Below are 18111 nucleotides of genomic sequence, written 5' to 3'. Positions count from 1 at the left end.
TGAATGGGCCGCAACTCCTATCTGTCTATGAGGGACCTTGTCCATTTGGTCATCCTGGTCCGGTGGTCTGTAGCAGACCCCCACTGTAACGTCACCTCCCCTTCCCTTTACCTTGGCCCACAGGCACTCGATCTTTTCAGCATCACTCGCAAGATGGAGCTCCACGCATTCTAATTGCTCGTTGACATAGAGGGCAACACCCCCTCCTCGTCTGCCCTGCCTGTCCTTCCTGAAGAGTTTATACCCTTCTAAGACAACACACCAGTCACAGGAGTCATTCCACCATGTCTCCGTGATGCCAGTCAGATCGTAGTGCTGCAGGCACACGAGCATCTCCAGTTCCTCTTGTTTATTGCCCATGCTGCGGGCGTTCAGATAAAGGCATTTGAGTTGGGCCCCTGGTGGATTACCTGGAGCCTCTGTTGAAGTACAGTTGCACTGCAGCAGGGCCACTGGTTTCACCCCTGGCATTGCCATGCCATTCCAAGGACCATCTTCAGATTAGTCTTTTTGGTAGATTTGTTTTTATCCCCTTCCCCCTTCATATCTAGTTTAAAGCTCCTTCAATGAGCTCCATCAACTCTAGACACTAGAACTCACATCAACTCTAGAACACTTGTATCTCAGCCTCAGCATCTGTCTGTCTTGTGCAAGGTGTTTAATAAGCTGCATCTGGGTTATCTGAGGTAGCCTTCTGTAAGAGAAGAATAAAACTAGTCAATGACAGGTTCAAAACTGGTCCATATGATTGTACAAGGGATCCCGCTGAAGTGAGGAGCAGGTTACTGATGGTTTTGGAGGTGCTGGAAGGTTTGGTGAACTCAAAGAGAAATCTGTCAAGGGCTGCTGAGGTGCCAAGTAATGCATCAGTCTCTGGGCTGCGGCTGTTCAGAAGAATGCAAGTGGGGAGTGTTTGTTCTGGTCCAGTACGATAGTCCTTCGGTTCAGATGATAGTAAGCACAACAATTAACTTTCTCATAGGTCACAGTAATACTTCCTGTAGAACCTAAAGAATTTGGTCCAGTTGTAATCATTCGGATGACCTGGTGAAATGAGGTTATTGATTGTGTTTAATGAGAAGACCTGGGTTTGTATAAACCTTGCTGACTTTGTTTTTCAGGACATGTTCTTTAAGTATACATGGAATAACTTCTTGCATACTCAAGTAGAAATCTGTATTGCATTGATTCTTGCAAGTCCTCTTGAAAGCACAGAAAATGGCACAATTACAGATCAAGATTCCACTGGGGACAATCTCTTACTGAAACATGTAAGTTGTGGGATTTTTTGGAATATCTTGAATTTTCCTGTCTCCAGGCTATTGCAGCAGTTACTCTTACATCAAATATATCCCAATTTTACTTCCTGTATAGAATGAACAGGAATACTTAGGTGTTTTTCTTAGAATACCAGTTCAGGCTGTTAAAACTGAATGTGCTATAGAGATTTTTGCTTCCCCGAAGTGAACGTGTGTGCCGACGTGTTCCTCTTTTTTTTTTTTTTTTAAGAATTAAAATTGATATTTCATAACTTCATGCTACTGCAACTCAGCTGCTCTAAAGAGAATTAGAATTAATGTAGGTTTCTGACTGGGATCTGACTGCTGCTTTTAACTTTAAGCCCTTTAATGAAAGTGTTTATCCTGAGCCTGAAATTAGTTGTCTTGTAAGACTTCAGTATTTGTTGAAATCGACTGTACAACGCATAATAGTGTTCCATTTCACTACTACTAAGCATGTGTTACTTTTCTGATAGCTCTTCCTTAAGTGCCAATTAATAGAACGAATACTTGAAGCCTGGGAGATGAATGAGAAGAAACAGTGAGTAACTAATTTTCTCATTCCCTGCCATTGTCTGTGTGAGACTTGAATCATGAAATGAGTGTGTGACCAATTCATAACTGATCTGACCAGTTTTAAAAACAATTGTGTGTTAATATTTGGATTAAAGCTTTCTCTCATGCTTTTTTTTGCATTCTATTTCTTTTTCATTTTGAGGATACAGTAGTTTATCATTCTTGCTGTGTGTAAGATATTACCATGTTCTTTAAAGTCTACCCATCTTCAAGTAAAGAACATTACCGTAAATTTTGAGAGGACAGGGAATACTTTTCTCCAGTAAGCAACTGAAAATTCTTTATAAACGTGTCCAAGCCTATTACGTATTCAGGAGCAACAGGCTCCTCACTGTTAAAAGCTAAATCCTCAGCAAGGGAATACCTTCTGAAAGTAGGACTTTGTGAAAGGATGGAAGTTTCAAGTAGCTCACATTGTCTAAAACTGGGGTCATAGGTGTTCACCCAAGGAGGTAAAAAAGCTCTCTGAAGGCTCACGAGTTTGACTTGGGAGATGCTGGACAGTAAACGTTAGCACTAACTTGTCAAAATACTGAACGAGCTGGCTGCAGTAGTGCCGCTGCTTCACTGATGCATTGTTTGAGACAGTTCTACTCCCCCGAGTAGTCCTCTTCCTCTTTGATGGGAATCGGGTAGTAAACACATGGCAAATGTAACTGGCCTGAAAATAAGGATGTTGAAATAGATTAAGACAGTAGTACAGGGAACGGGAATGGGACTTGATTGAACTGTGTCGTATTCTCCTGGTGTTACAGAACATCCTGGTGTCACAGAAAACTGCCGACTTGGTCACCAGTTAGACTCTCGTAGGAGAGAAGTATGGAAAGCTATTGGCATAGATTCAACCTAAAACTATTCTTCGATTGGCTGAGAAAGTTCTTGATCCAGTGTTCACCGTATGGATGACTTAAATATTTAGTTTAGTATTGGCTAATGCAGAAAATAGTTGTAAGCTTCAGATTGTGCTTTTATCTGGAAAGAATTGATTTTTATTTGTCAGAAACAAGCAGATTAAGTAATTAACTCCTTTATCCAATTTGGTACAGGTATGAATCTATCAAAGAAAAGTTTTTAAGATAACATAAAGATATTTTTAGCTTAACTGCTTCAGGAAATAGTTATTTTGTCTGTCACTTGGCATTGTATTGGGCAGCTCTGGAAGCTTGAGCGTGACTGCTTTCTGCTGGTGAATATTTGACAGCAAAAAGCTGTTTGCTTCGCTGGATCGATAAGTGTTTGCTAAGAGCAGATACAATCGTGTCTGAGGCTCGTTGGGTAGGCAGTGACAAGGTGGTGCGCTTTGTCACAGACAACCTTTTGCCATCATTGGGTGTTGCTTGTTTTGAATGTACGTGTTACGTAAGCAGTGGAGGAAATAAGATCAGGCTCTCTGGAGCTGTTCCTGTAAGCAGTGCAATGCCATTCCCATCGGCACGTGGCCTTGATACGACGTCATGTCGCTTACCTGGGCAATGATGGTGGAAAACCAAGTAACCTGATTTGTGTTTGTGTGACAAAAGCTACTTCCCGAGCTGCTGTCGCTTTACAGAGGTTTCAGTCAGGTTCACAGGAGGTTTGTCTAGCCAGTTGAGTGGGACAGCTTTGATTATTTTCATTTAAAAAGCACGAAACCCTAAAAAGATGAAGCGGCAAATGTCTGGTTAGCTTGCAACTGAACGCTGGAAATTCAGTCCAAATCAGAGCTCACGCTTCAGGTCTCCGGTTGGGTCTCAAACAATTCCAGCTGATTGCCGCTACTCAAAGCACTACTCTAGAAACTGGTAATTCCTGTCTCTCCAAAGCAGTTCTGTCACATAACGAGTATTCAAACTGCCTTGTAATTGTACCTTTGCTGTGCACTTAAATATGATTCCTAAACTTCAGGAAAGCAATGATCCTAACCTAAATATCCGTCAGTCATACTGTTCCAGCTCTGTAGGCTAAACATTGCAGCCTGTGATACTAGAGCACAGCTGGGAGTTACGAATTCTTTTTTGATTGCGGACTCAAAGGTCTGAGAGAATGTTCAATGTACTTGGGCTTTCAAAAAATACTCCCAGCAACAGAAATTTCCTAAAGTCTGGATGTGTTTTTAATCTTCTCATTATTTCAATGACATTTCTCTTTCTACACACACAAACATGAAAGCAGAAATAATCTGTTCGGATACTCTACACTTCCTTCTAAGTAGTTTGCGTGCTTATTAAGCCTTCTCAACTGACTCAGTGTAGTCAGACCAGGACATATCTTCAGTTCTTGAGTACTTTTGTGAACCTTTTGGTTTTAGAATGCGACTCTTGTGCTTAATCCCTGCACTACTTGCCTTGGGTAACTTCTTGACTCTGGTAGAGTGTTTTATAACAAAGTGTAGCAGCACAGTTGCTCTGGGCATGGGCATTTGAATTCCTTGTGTCTCTTGCAGGGCTGAAGGAGGACGACGGCATGGCTACATGGGTCACCTCACGAGGATAGCAAACTGCATTGTGCATAGTACAGATAAGGGGCCAAACAGTACTCTAGTTCAACAGCTCATTAAAGGTAATGTTAATAGCCCTAAGTTTGTCTTAACGGCTTTCCTTGTCAAAGTTGAGGAAGTGAATCAAACTTAAATTGAGAGGCAGCTGTTGGATAAAAGAAGAAATTCCCAATGCATTCCATTTAAAGCCATCCTTCCTTTTGGTTGTTTTTTTTTGTTGTTGGTGGTGGTTGTTTTTGTTTTGTTTTTCGAACAGTATCAAGGCTCCCTGAAATAATTGCAAAGAGATGCTGACCTGCTTGATTTGGACTTGTTTGCTAGATGGAGTAGTCTCTATGGATTTAGGAGGATGGCAGAGCAGAAAAGAGCAATTAAAAATTAACATGCTCCCTTGTCAATAGTATCAAACCGAGGTGGTTTTTTTTCTGTTTCCTATGCTAGAGCTTCCAGAGGAGGTCAGAGAACGATGGGAGACATTCTGCACAAACTCTTTAGGAGAAACGAACAAGAGGAATACGGTGGACCTGGTAAGTAGTGCTGGGTAAGGTATCAGAATTGCTACTGTGTGCTTGGGTCCCGCTTTCTTTTTGTCAGTAGCACAAGCAGACTTCCCAGCTACCATGTACTTGTGTCAACAAGTACATCTGGTTGCTGAGCTCTGGAACTGATAATTCTTCAGTTTACTTTTCAGCTAAAGCCGTATAGTTAATATTTTGTGTGGGAATCCCACTGCACGTGTTACTGACCTCGTTTCAGCAACTTTGCATACTTCTATTGTGCACTTTTCATATTTTTCTGCACATAGCAGTAGTGATTACACTTTCAGAGAAAAGCTAAACTTAAGTAGGGGTATGAAGACGTTTTGTGTAATCATATTAAGCAGTTTAAGAGTAATTACTTGAAGACTTCACTAAGCAGAGGCTGTTTCCCATATCAACAGACCAATTAAAGAATTTTAAGGTACCTGGCTTCTCCGGGAATGCAGTGATTTGCTTTATTAGCTTATCCTTGTGCTATAGTAATTGGGCTCTAAGTGTTAAATTTGCTATTTCAACATAATATAGCAGCTGAAACATAATGCTAACATGACGTGTGTGGCAACAGAAGCAATAGGAAGGTCAGCTGAAACTACAACAAATGATGCACAGATGGCGCGTGAGCCTGTGAACGCAGAGAAGTTCGTAGTGCTTCTAGAATACGGCTGTTTTCCTCGCTATAAACTGCGGGGTGAAGGTGAAGAGAAGAGTCATCTAAAGAAGCAGAACTTTAAGCTGATTTATAGTTAATAACACTGTAATTAGTTCTGTAGATAATCATTTACTTGGACATACTTGATGTAGTGACGGTAAAACTTCCTCTGAAGGAAATTTTTAGTTGAGTAGAAACATGAAGCATTTAAACAAATTCTTTTAACTAAGGTGCTGCCTGGAAAATACCACCCTCTTGGAATTTCTGAAGTTACAGGCTTTGTTTCTGCTTGCGTGGTCAATTCTCCTGAGCCTTGGATTAGCGTTTAGCTCAAAGATCAGCAGTAATGGACAGCTGTAGGAGATACTGAAAGACAGATCTCGTAGAAAACTCAGTTTGTTTTACTGAGTCAGGTTTAACTTGTGGTTATTTTGTGGGTGTCTCCTGAAAGCACAGCACCGCAGTAGTTCTTTCCAGTCGTACTGGCCCCCTGATATCGCTGCTTTTGTCTGTTCTTTGGTCTCCATAGACCCATTCTCTCCATCTGTAAACTTGGACAATTTGGTTTGTGTGAGTGCTCGAGCTCTTCTGTAAGTTCATGAAAGTATCCTGGGATTATCAGAACTAATGCGTATACCTGGAAAACTATATACAGGATTTAAAATGCAGATTATTCAGCGCCCTCAGAGCAGGATCTTAAGCACACCTTTCCTAATTTTCTATGGATTAGCCTTGTATTTATTGCCAGGTAGATGAGCAGACTTCCTTACTAGGCTCAAGGGTTGGGTTTTTTGGTTGGTTTTTTTTACCGTAAGCAAGCTATTGAGTGGCAGCTAGTCACGCTGATGTAATAGTTAAGCACACAGTTCCCCACCTGACTGACAGAACTGTGCTGTTCCCTTTTATATTTGATCTTCGGTCGGCTCACTGAGCTCAGGTGATGTGCATAGTTTTAGGATATGACGTTCACTTCAAAAGGATGTCAGTAAATTGTGTCCGTGGGAATAACTGTTCTTGTGAGTACTTCCAGTGCTTCAGTCCTTTGGTTCTCGGCAAAGGGAGCTCTCGTACCCTGATGGAACAAGGTCTGTGGCTCTGGGCTCCCACACATAATGAGCTGCTGCTGCAGCCGTGAGACTGTCCTTTTCCAGTTGTTTTACATCAGGGATGTTGTAAATGTATCAACGCTTTCTTCCTTTTATCCTCTTCCTCCTCCTTAGATGTTTCTGTCTTTTCAAGCAAGTTCTTGTTACATTTTCTAAAACAACAATAACTGCAGACTTAGAAGTGTATGCGTAGCAGAGCTGTCTCAGGGTTTCCGCAGAGCATTTTACAGAAAGTTTATTTCTCTTTTTCCACTGCTTATTGTCATTCTGCTAGAAGTAGGCACTACTTCACTAAACTTACCTACCTACACTTACCTAGCTGAAGGTGAAATGAATGTGGAGTAATTGTTTTCTTTATAGACCAGGTGCATTATGGATGCTGGTACAGTGAAGAATGCTATACAATTTGTAATGGTAGGCTTGTACAAGAGACCTGTGTAACTTCAACTGTGTCGCTTAGGGCTTCCTTCCAACATCAGTCGTGATATTGAATGTTTGTGAGGTGCGCTCAAAGACTGCGCAAGGAGAATATACCTCTCCTAAGCCTAAAAATTACAGTCTCCAGGGTAGATTGTTCATAATTGCCTTAAAAATTACTATTTCCTTAAGGAAAATCCTTCTTAATATTCTCAAGAGGCAAGGGGAAAAATGCCATACATCAGAAGAAATTATTTGCAAGAAGTTACTGTGTGTTAGTGTTAGAAGGTGCCTGGTGTGAATGGTGCGGAGCTTTAAGCAAGGAATTAGTTACTGGAGTTTGCAGTGGTCATTCCCAGTCCCTCCCCTGGTGTGAGTCTGCCGTTTATTCATTAGGGCAGAGCAATGCTAGTTCTTTCTTTAAGGCTTGTGCTTCAACTACAGCATCTGTCAGGAAACAAGAAGTAACTGGTGTATCTTGGGCTTTCTGTCCTGTTGGCTCCCAAAGGGAGAGTTTGGGGGACAAGACACCGTCTTGCTTCGAGCCTGGAGCTTCCTGCTCTTACAGCTTCCTGCTGAGGATTAATGCGTTCATTAGTAACAACTGAAACTAAATAATCAACTTCTTACTGGGTTTACATTTGTTCTCCCCCAGCAAGTTGTGGTTTTGGAAGGAGTAGGTGTATTAACTCATGTCCTCTCAGAAGGAAGAGGGCGGCATCTTGGGCAGCTCAGGCTGTCGCGTGGAAGGCCGTGTCGTTGCCTCGAAGCGTGCAGGCTTTTTAAGAATCTTTTCCTGAGCATACAGTGAGCGCTAACTTTCCGTGGACTTAGTCTGTCATTTGATGGAACAGTTCTGCTCTAGCCGTGACAAGCCCAGAGGTTACCGTTCTTCCCACTTGCCGATATGTTAGTGTTGATAGGTCAGGTTTCCTTCAGAAATTCGCTGCCTTGAGGTCAGGGTACTTCTGGAATGCAAATTGCAGTGCAGGGCTGAATGGTGGATGGGCAAGAATAGAGCACTCCCAATTATTTTTTTAATTAAGTGTTGCTTAGCTATCAGTGTCACTGAACTAACGATTCCCACCAGCCGTATGTCAGATCATGACTAAATCAAGGGTCATGTTTAGAACAGCAGTTGCTGTAGCAGCTGCTCCCTGTTTGTTCCAGCAAGTTCACGTTGGTTGGAAACTTTTGAAGTCTTAGTTCTTTTGTCTTTCTGTAAATACCATAGATACCAAACACAGTTTCCCTTTAATTTTTCCCTATCTTATATTATAGGAGAGGTGGAGGCTCTCTGTATATAACCTAGTATTTTGGTGACTGTTAATTCACTTGCTGTTCTTCACGCAGTACAAAGACAAGGTGCAAGCTTTGTCTCATTTTATTTTAGATAACTGACTATTTAACATAACAAAAAACCCCACCCCAGTCCTGCAGCTGACATTCTGGAGTAGTCAAACACTTGGGCTTTTTGAGGTGTCTAATACTCGTGTATGTGTTAACACTATTGGAATATTTTGGAGACTGTCTTTTGTGGTGTAACAGTTGGGAAAACAAAAATTAAGTTTCTTGTTTTGATACAGAAGTAAAGATTCAGCCAGACAGTATGAGGGTCCTTGAGGCGCTGGCATATTCCGTGCCAATAACTAAATTCTTTTTTTGCAGGTCACTACCTGCCACATTCATTCTTCCAGTGATGATGAAATTGACTTTAAAGAAACCGGCTTCTCACAGGATTCTTCTTTGCAGCAGGTGAGTTCAATCCTTTTAACAGCACAAGATGCTCTTTCTGTAATAACAAACAACAAATTTTGAAAAAGCAGTGGAACTTCGTGTTTCTCAAGCAAATACAAACCTAAAAAGTCTAAAAACAGACTTACGTGTGTGTGGCTGCACATGACTGTGTTTTATCAAACCCAGAGGTATGTTTTTTAACACGTGTCGTGATATCCTGGTGTGCCTTCCCTTTCTTAGGCTTTGATCGTGCTGTGGACGCAGATCTCTACTCATTATGCCTCAGAACACATTTTATATGAGAGCTGCCTGGCTAAGCAGAACACAGTTTCTATGTTAACTGTGGGTTTTTTTCTGGATGTCCAAGTTTGAAATGGTGGCTTCTAAATGTGTTTTCTGGCAAGTGTGAATTGCTGCAACAGCAAATACATGTTTCTGTCTGGGTTTGCGAGTAGTTTGGGTTTTTTTGACCCTTAGTTTCCTGAGGAAACAAGAAGGATTGGTTGGTTGTTGTTACATGCTTTTAGTTTTGGGCAAAATGTCAAACTAGCAGCTGTCAAAGATTTAAATGAAGATCTACATATGCTCCTTCGACAGGCTGGATCTAGCAGCTCGCGTGTTTTTAACTCTGGGTGGCCCTGCTCTGGCAGGGGGGTTGGACTAGATAATCTCTGGAGGTCCCTTCCAACCCCTGACATTCTATGTGTACGATGTCTTCCCGGAATAAATTTCCAATTGACTTATTTTTAAATTCAGTATGTGCTTTTGGCAACTCATTTATTAGTGTTTCAAAGATAATTATTTATCATTTGGTTTAATGAAAAAGAACCGCACACCAAAACCACTTGAGACCACCTGGGGAACTGTCAGATCCACCAGCCTGAAAGCTTTAAGCCAAAGCTGCATCCACCTTGTAGCTGTCCTGCGTTCCTAGCTGACCGACAGCGATGCAGCCTTTACTGTGGTTACGATATGTGCTTATTTCTGCGGTGAGGGATTTTGGAGGATATTGGTGCTGTTTCAATGAAGAGTGGTGCCGTTTCTGTACCAGTGCTGTGCTGTTTGCAGTACCGCTGGCAGTGAAAGAGTGGGAGCCGTGCGGCACAAGATCCTTTTTGCAGAGCGCATTGCTTACCTGGGTTACGAACCCAAATCTTTCACCTCACGCTAGCTACCTACTCTAAGCCTGGGTTCGGTACTTTATACATCTTCTATAGTTTTTATAGTAAGTAATTGCTTGTGAAGTTTAACTTGTGGGTGGTGGCTCAAGTTTTAAGAACCAGATGCATTATTAGCTGCGTAGGCGCACCTGAATCCAAACTTGTTGAGTGCTATCTGCAGCGGCTCTGGTGAGAAAGTGAAATCTTCAAATAGCTGGGCTTTCCCTGAATCCCTGTAGGGACCCCTGTGCCCCACAGTCCCAGCGCTTCCAGGTAGTGCATCTGAAGAAATGCAGATGGTCCGCTGCCTGGTTGGGGTTTTTTTATTGTGTTTTTTCCTCCCCTCAAATTTATCACCTTTCAATTTTTATTTATTTCTTTTTAAGCTAAGCTAATGAAATACACCTTCGAAAGTGGTCTGGTGAGGAAAACATGGTACTAGACGAGATAAATCACTGACGGGAAACACATTGAAATTGCTTAAAGCGTTCTCCAGCTGCACAAACTCGTTCATGAAGGTGCCTCTGGCTTAAGCTAGAATTCTCTATCCTAGATCAAGAGTTAAAGGAGAAAACAGAAGGAAAATTTCCAAAATTCATGTGGGTCTGTTAGGAATTGGATAAGGGAGGAAAGTGCTAAGGAACTTACCTCTGGTCTGGTTTTGTCAGATTTAACTTCTGGCTGTGCAGATTTCCATTGGCTGTGACTTCGGGCATATCGGTTTGATACTGATTTCTTCTAATGAAGAACCTTTGTTCCAGAAGGAGAAAGTTTTAGTTGTTTTCTTCCACTTCTTTCTTAGAACCACTTTTTGTTTAAGTTTCTGAACAGTGGTTTGAAACTTGATGTCTCTGAAAAAGCGTTCTGTCCCCTGCTTCTGGGCTGTTGTGGTGCCAGCGCTGGATGTGCCTGTCGGGAAACTTCTGCATGAGCAAAGCCTCGGTCCGTTCCCCGCCAGCTTAGCACCACTTCTTGCTTCTGTTTTTTAAGGCCACTGAAAATATGTTACAGAACTCAGTCTGAGTTACGCTACCTGTTTAGAACTGCATTTTGTATACTTGTTGTAGACGATTTTGATCCAGTGCTAAGATTTCACACTGGTTTCATAACTAGCTGGTGGCATAAACCTCGTAACCAATTTCCTGTTCATTCTGCTGAGGACTGCACCTTTTGTAAAACAGAACAAGCCTGTTCAACCTTTTGGGTTTTTCTTCCTGTGGAGGTAATTTGCTAAGGCAGTCCAATCAAAGGAGCTTTTTAATTTCCATGAGAATAAAAATACTTGATTGGAAAGGTGAGCTTAGTGGTGAGTGTAAAACAGGGTCATATTATAGGGTGAGTGGTCAGTAATTGATTGTCTACCCGTGTAATGGAAATACTTGAATTGTGTTTGTGTCAGTCTGAAGTTCTTCAGAGCTAACTATCAGATTTTTAAAAGTTTTAAGATGAAAATGTAGAAGAGTTCTTGCTTTGGCGTGGCTGAGCGTAGTGACCCTTCCTGTCATGAGAGTGTTTTTTGCACCCACTCCCAGCCCTGCTCATCCTTCTCTGTTTTCTTTCTTATTCCTCCAGATTTCATACTTGCTTTTTTTTGACCATCCTCTTGTTTCCTTAGTATATTCACATTGTTCAGCTTCACCAGCTTCTTCAAGGGTCTTGTCTGTATGTAGCATTAGCTGACTACACATGGAAGTGACACTGTTACGATGTCCTGGAGAATCTGTGACAATTTAATTATAGTCGTGGGAAATAAGGGACAAAAACTATTGGTTATGGATAGGAGAGAATGCCCGTGTGTACCTTAGTGTGTGCATACCTGTCTGCTGGCAGTTGACACTGCCATCTTTTTTTCCTCTTTTTTTTTTTTTTTTTTAAAAAGAAACAGCTAAAGAGCACAGTGGAGTTGGTGGCATTGCACTCAGGTGTAAAACGTTCACTAATTTTCTCCTAGGTGTGGGGTAGGCACTGCTGGTGCATGTTCCCGACGCTGCTGTTTCTCGTGACAAATGGGCAGCCGGGCTTTTGTGTCAACATATAATGTGCTGCCTTGGTTCTTGCCATGTTCCTTGGAACCCCTTTTTCTTTTATCTCATCTCCTGTGTGGCTTGGCTGTTTCTCTGGGGCGCAGTTGTGCTCACTAGTGTGTGGTTAAGCCAGAGGTTTCACTTTCTCAACGAGAGCTGCTGATTGACTGACGTTCACGTCAGGAAACGTGAGCAGGTGCGGAGTCAGGGTTCCCATTTCAAATTCAATTATCAGGACAAATCCTTTCCCTGTCCTTTACCTTTAGATTAGAGAGACTTTATTTCTTTGGAGGAAAATGGGCAAATAGGATTTAGAGTATTATTAGAATCATTATATCACTGTCGTTGGTCCTGGGGTTGCCAGGCCTTTTCTGATTATCAGATGCAACAAATGACGTCCAATTTTATTGACCAGTTTGGCTTCAACGATGAGAAGTTTGCTGATCAAGATGACATCGGCAAGTGAGTATAACGTTACGCTGGCTTTGACTGTAGTCTCAGGGGGTTCCTCTTACCTGGCTGTGGTTTTGCTGCTGATAATTACAAGCCTTCCCTGATGTGAGGCACTTGCCAATCACTCCTGTTTTCTTATATATCAACTGTGTGCGTTGATAGAAGCCCTCCTGAGCAGTTCACAGAGGAAGACAACAGCTCTGTCTTTCATTTCTGATGTCCTGGTTGTGCCAACAGGAGAACCCAGTGCTTGTGAATAACTCAGTTATAGCGCTGCTTTTGAAAGCCGTGTCTGTCTAATGACATGGCATCGCTGGGGTCACTTTCTCTGGGCCTCCACATAATTACTTCATTTTTTTTTTTTCCCCCCTGCTGAATCTATCTACCAGAGTACATGAATAGCTTTACTTTTAATTTTTCCTGAGAAAGATGAGAGGAACGTGTCTGTGAGTGTACTTTTCTCTAGGGGACAGTAAGGAAGGGCACTGTGAACTTACTTTTTTTTTTTTCCAAGATCAAGGCAGTTAAGACTTGTTTCTACAAACAGGGTAAGTGTTGGGGAAATGAGAGCAGTCTTGGTCAGGTTAAAAAAAAAAGAGCAAAACAAAACACCACCAACAACAAGCAAATAAACAAAAAAACCCCCAAACCACCTTACACAATATCTGACCTCTTTCTTCAGTTATAAGTAAACTGGTGCCGTTGTGGAAAGGGGAAAAGAGTGAGGGCTCTTGCTGAAAATAGAGTTTTTTGCAAGGATTCATGGCTTGGGATGCAAGAGTACGTGGATAAGCATAGAAAGCATCTTTGAGTAATGCTTTCTAGATTGGTAAAATGCAATCAAATGCCTCTGCTCTTCTGTAAGACATGTTCAGTAAGGGAGAGTTTACTGGAGCTTGCACACACCACGTGAGCAGCATTGCTGCCACATAATTTACTGGGATTATAGATGAAGATGCGACGGGAGAGGAAGCAACTCAGGAGGCTCTAACTTTGTTAGAAGCAAGTGGATTTTGGCAAGGACAGGAGTTTGAATTCCTTGAAGATAATGCCTTTGGTGGCTTATGGTCTTGGTGGAAAGAAGGTGGCAGCGTAAGCAGATATCTTAATTGGTGGTAGGAGTACTGATGATGGACCCCTGAGTTCCATTAAGATGTAGGTAAAGTTAATTTAAAGCGAAGCCTTTTGTGCAGGAGTCAGTTGCAGCTTAAATTGCCTGCTTACCGTCTGAATTACTGCACTCCAGTAACCTGCACAGTAATGACAGTCACACTTACAACACGTTCCTTGAGATCACTTACCTTGTTACCTGGGGAGTGTTCTGCCCAATATGCTGCTCTGTGCTGAGAGAAAAAATACATGAACTCTTTGGAAAGTCGGGGAGCATTTCCCATCTCTTCCTCCTGTGTTTCTTTTTGCTTCCCCTAGAAATTTAGTTGGTCTAGTCTGACACGTTTGTGATTGCTTCAGTGAAACTGTTCAATAGGTCAGCAGGTGAAGGTGTGTAAAGCCTAATATTTATTGTTCAGTTTGGAAGAAACCTTCAGTGACTGGTTTAAAACCAACACCTTCTTTAGGAAACAGAAGCTGATGTTACATTTTTCTGTCCCTCTGTAGTGGTGAAATCAATTAAGTATCAGCTGCTGAGGCAGATATTTGCAGCTCTTGGAGCTCTCTCATGGCAGACGCTAGTGAGGTATTAGATAATCTTCAGGCCCACGTTTTTGTTCCAGACATTTGAAAACTGTGTATATCGTTTCAGTTACACTTGCTTAGGCTTGTTGCATCTTCACAGCTACCTGTTAGGGTAGAGATGACATTCCTCTGGATTTTTGTTAAAAATACTTCATGATTAGAAAAATCAGATGAACACCAGGCTCCACAGTGTGGAATGTGACTGTTTTGTGTTCGAAACTACTTTGTCTTTAACCTTATTTTTAGATTATTCAATGAGAACCCTCAGAGAAATGAAATGTCTTTGTGTCGTAATACAACATCTTATTTTATTGCGTGCATTTTTTTTGTAGTGTTTCTTTTGATCGAGTCTCAGACATCAACTTTACTCTCAATACGAACGAAAGTGTAAGTATGTGCTCCTATTCTGTCAGAAAAACTTGCTGCCTTTTCAGCCTCGGTGTGATCTCAAAGTTTTGGCAGTGGTTGTTACCCTTAGTCCTTTGTGTTATTTTTGGAAATAACTAACCTGCCTTGTTCCTGGATCTTGATATTTTTCAAATTGGAAGACGCTCTTGTTGTTCTTCGTGCTCAGTCTTCAACAGAACTGGTTCCACTTTGCATGGCCAGGTTCAAGATCAGGATTGGATCTGATTTTTGCACCTTTCACACTGTGTTTTATGGGTAGAAGCTATTTCTGCCTTCCGGTGATTGTGGTGATGGGAAGGTGAGGATAGCGACTCTGACCCTAAGTGTGATTTGTCAGTTGAGCTGAAATGAACCCCGCTGCAAAAAATAAAGCTGGAATATTCGATAGTCTGGTTATCTGCAAAGCTCTTCAGTGGCATTCCTACATGAGGGAAACTCCTAGCTGTTCTCAAACGCCGCTCAGCTTGTGAGAAGCTGAGGAAAAACAAGCACCACTGAAGATTTTCTTGACAAGCTTTAAGTTGCTCAGTCATTCTGGCGCTCTGCTGCTTTTAGAGAAATTGCTTCTTTTTTATGCCCACTGGGTTAAGATTCTCTTCAGAATAGTCGTGTATTTTAAAATTTTGACTGATTATTAATAAATACACCTTCTATGTTTCCGCTGTGTTCAGGGCAATATAGCCTTGTTTGAGGCGTGCTGTAAGGAACGGATACAGCAGTTTGATGATGGTGGCTCTGATGAAGAAGACATTTGGGAAGAAAAGCACATTGCCTTTACACCGGAGTCTCAGAGGCGTTCCAGGTACGAAATACAGGTTTCGTCCAAATACCAGTTCGGTGAGCCCTCAGATGCTGAAGCACATCTTTTGGTTCAGGCTGGCAGCTAGCACGGGCTGTCCCGCAGGAGTAGCTATTTCCATTCTGTGGAGAAATGAAGGATGGCTCCTGTGCCCGTCTTTCAGCCCCAGCTTGCAGAAGATGGCATAGTTCTGCGGAAGAGCCCACTCGGCACTTCCTACGCTTTGGCTTTCTCAGCTTCTTCCTTTCCTGCTGCTTATTCTTAGCTTATTCTGACTTGAGTCGCAAAACCGACCTTGTCTTGCTTTGCAACCTTTGAAATGCACGTTGTTAGTACTTTCTCGACAAAATCAATTGGGTTTTTTGGATGCCAAAGAAGGGGGAAAAAAGAGCCTCTTTCCATGATGAAATGAAAAAACCTTAAAACCTGAGTTTTGAGAGAGAAATGATGGAAATACTAACAGCTAATCAACTATACCTCAGCTAATCTACCAGAGATTACAGCTGTTGTAATTCTCTGTAGCTTCAAACTCTCCAGTACTGGCAAATGCTGTGCCCAGGGTCTGATACTAAACACAGAACATAAACTATGTCTTTGTGTTTTAAGTTCGGGCAGTACGGACAGTGAAGAAAGTACGGATTCGGAAGAAGAGGACGGAACGAAACAAGATTTGTTTGAATCGCACGCAAATACAGAGGACAAAATGGAAGTAGACTTAAGTGAACGTACGTAGCTTTTCTCCCAGCTGCTTTGAGTTACAGCAGAGTGTTAGATCTAGCAGTCTTTGTAGGAGTTTTCCTCATTTACCGTTTTTATTCCAACTGTCGTAATAAAGTAGTCTCTCCCACTGGGAAGACTGCTTGCAACAGAGCATGTGAATGTTGGGAAGTTTGAATTCCTTACCTGTCTTCAGTCAAGTTGCTGAGTCTCTCTCAGATTTCATGTTTCAGCTCTTCAAGGGGGGGGTTAAAAAAAGGAGAAATGGGAAAAGAAAGGTTGAAATGTAGTTGGTTATACGTTTTGACTGCCTACACAACTACTAGGTGGTTAAGCTCCAAACCTAAAATAAGGGTTATTGTAATGGAAGCCTTTCAGAGCAGCTTTTCATCTAACAATGCTCTTTTCAAAGACTTCCAACAGAAGCCATGTGCGTTTGCATTGATCTGGTTTCATGTGTGAATAGAAGATGTGCATCAGTAGATTCTTATGTGGAAACTTAACGGATATACTTGGTTTACAAGTGTTCACATTCGAGCTGCAGTAGACTAAACTAGCTCTAGTTAAACTGGCAATATCTGTAGGTAAAAGCCTTGTGTTTATCTAGACTGTAAGGAAGTAAATTAAAATAGAAGGAAAAGTTAAGGGTTTTCTTTTCTTTTGTCAGATTGGTGTCGTTGGCATCTGTGTGTCAAACAAGTTTTGATCCATGTGGGTCTCCTCCCATATCTGCCTGGGTTGGAATTTCTAATTGCTAGTCAGAGCTTCCTTTTCAGCCTGTTTTTTTGTATGTAAGTGTTAATGAAAAACATGTTTCCCTTGGGTAGGTGAAGTATTTTCAATTGACCTATCCTAAATTAGATGCTGTTAAGTGACAATTGCGCCAAAATTTAAAATTCCAATAAATATTTTTAAGTCGTAAAAAGCCTTAAACTTTTCTGAAACTTAGTCGTGATGTTTAATGCATGAGAAATTTAGCAATTGCCAATACCTGAGGTGACATGCTCATTTTCTATGTTCACAAAAATGTGTGCAGGAAACTGAAAAAGGGATGAAAACTCTTGTATAAAGAATTTTTGTTAGTAGCAGTATTATAGAAATTACTTTTGAAAAATAACAAATGTTGCTTAAATAATAAAGTGGCATTATGCTTGTCATCTAGTATGGTTTACTGGTTTTGTTCTTCAGATAAGCTATCTTGATTTCTAGCAGAGTACTCTTGAGTTACTGGTTTTAAAATTCTGCCTTATTAGTAGAATCTGCCTTCTAGGGAATGCATTCATTTTTAACAGTATATAGAGGATTCTTCTGCATGTGCCTTAAAGTCTCGTTATGAATTTCACTGCTCTTCTTAGAACGTGTGTAGAAAATCAGTGTTTTAGGCGTATGCGCGCTTATCTTCTTGCTATAAATTTGTTCCTAACGAAGTCGGTGGTGGTTTTTCAGCACCAAACTGGTCGGCAAACTTTGATGTACCCATGGAGACCGCACACGGTGCTACCCTGGATTCTGTCGGGTCTGATGTGTGGAGTACAGAAGAGCCGATGCCGGCAAAAGAAACTGGCTGGGCTTCGTTTTCCGAGTTCACGTCCTCTTTGAGGTAAGGATGTTCATGATTCAGGGCAAGTTCTTCCCAACTAAACGTAACAGCAGCTGCTGTTTGATTCCCTTGGGGTGTCCATCTCTACCCAAGCCTGTGTTGGTCATGTTCTAGTGGAACACAAGGTGTGTAGTCTCATTGTTTTAGAGGGTTATTTAAAAGTCTTTGCGTCCTTTAATGTTAGCCCAGATTCTGATGAGAGTGCATGTTGGGGGGGTTTGTTTATTTATTTATATTTTAGGGTAAACCAAACCCAGTTTGAGTAAACTGAACATGAACTGTTCAGTAAAAAGCTCATATGATGATTCTTTATGGATATTGTAAAATTAATCGGTTTGGGGGTTTGTGGGCCCAGGCCAGTCTCAGGAAGTTTAACAAGACCAAGTGTAAGGTCCTGCCTCTGGGTCGAGGGAATCCCAAGCCCAGATAGAGGCTGGGCAGTGAGTGGGTTGAGAGCAGTCCTGGGGAGGAGGAT

At 41.7% G+C, this 18111-nt stretch overlaps 1 protein-coding gene across 1 annotated transcript; it reads left to right on the top strand.

Moving 5' to 3' along the window:
- Positions 1 to 1121: 1121 nt before the first annotated feature.
- Positions 1122 to 17636, top strand: LOC104271723 (serine/threonine-protein phosphatase 6 regulatory subunit 3; the record flags this gene model as incomplete). The annotated part of the gene is made up of 10 exons (XM_009866481.1): positions 1122 to 1271; positions 1757 to 1821; positions 4279 to 4394; positions 4774 to 4859; positions 8712 to 8798; positions 12347 to 12426; positions 14445 to 14499; positions 15192 to 15322; positions 15926 to 16044; positions 17483 to 17636. Coding segments are annotated over 10 exons (1043 nt in total), but the record flags the coding sequence as incomplete, so codon positions are not given.
- Positions 17637 to 18111: the final 475 nt, after the last annotated feature.

The sequence above is a fragment of the Apaloderma vittatum genome, unplaced genomic scaffold, assembly GCF_000703405.1.
Source record: "Apaloderma vittatum isolate BGI_N311 unplaced genomic scaffold, ASM70340v1 scaffold15150, whole genome shotgun sequence".
NCBI lineage: Eukaryota > Metazoa > Chordata > Aves > Trogoniformes > Trogonidae > Apaloderma > Apaloderma vittatum.
The sequence above is the reverse complement of the archived record's forward strand: the minus strand, read 5'-3'. Positions and strand labels throughout refer to the sequence as shown.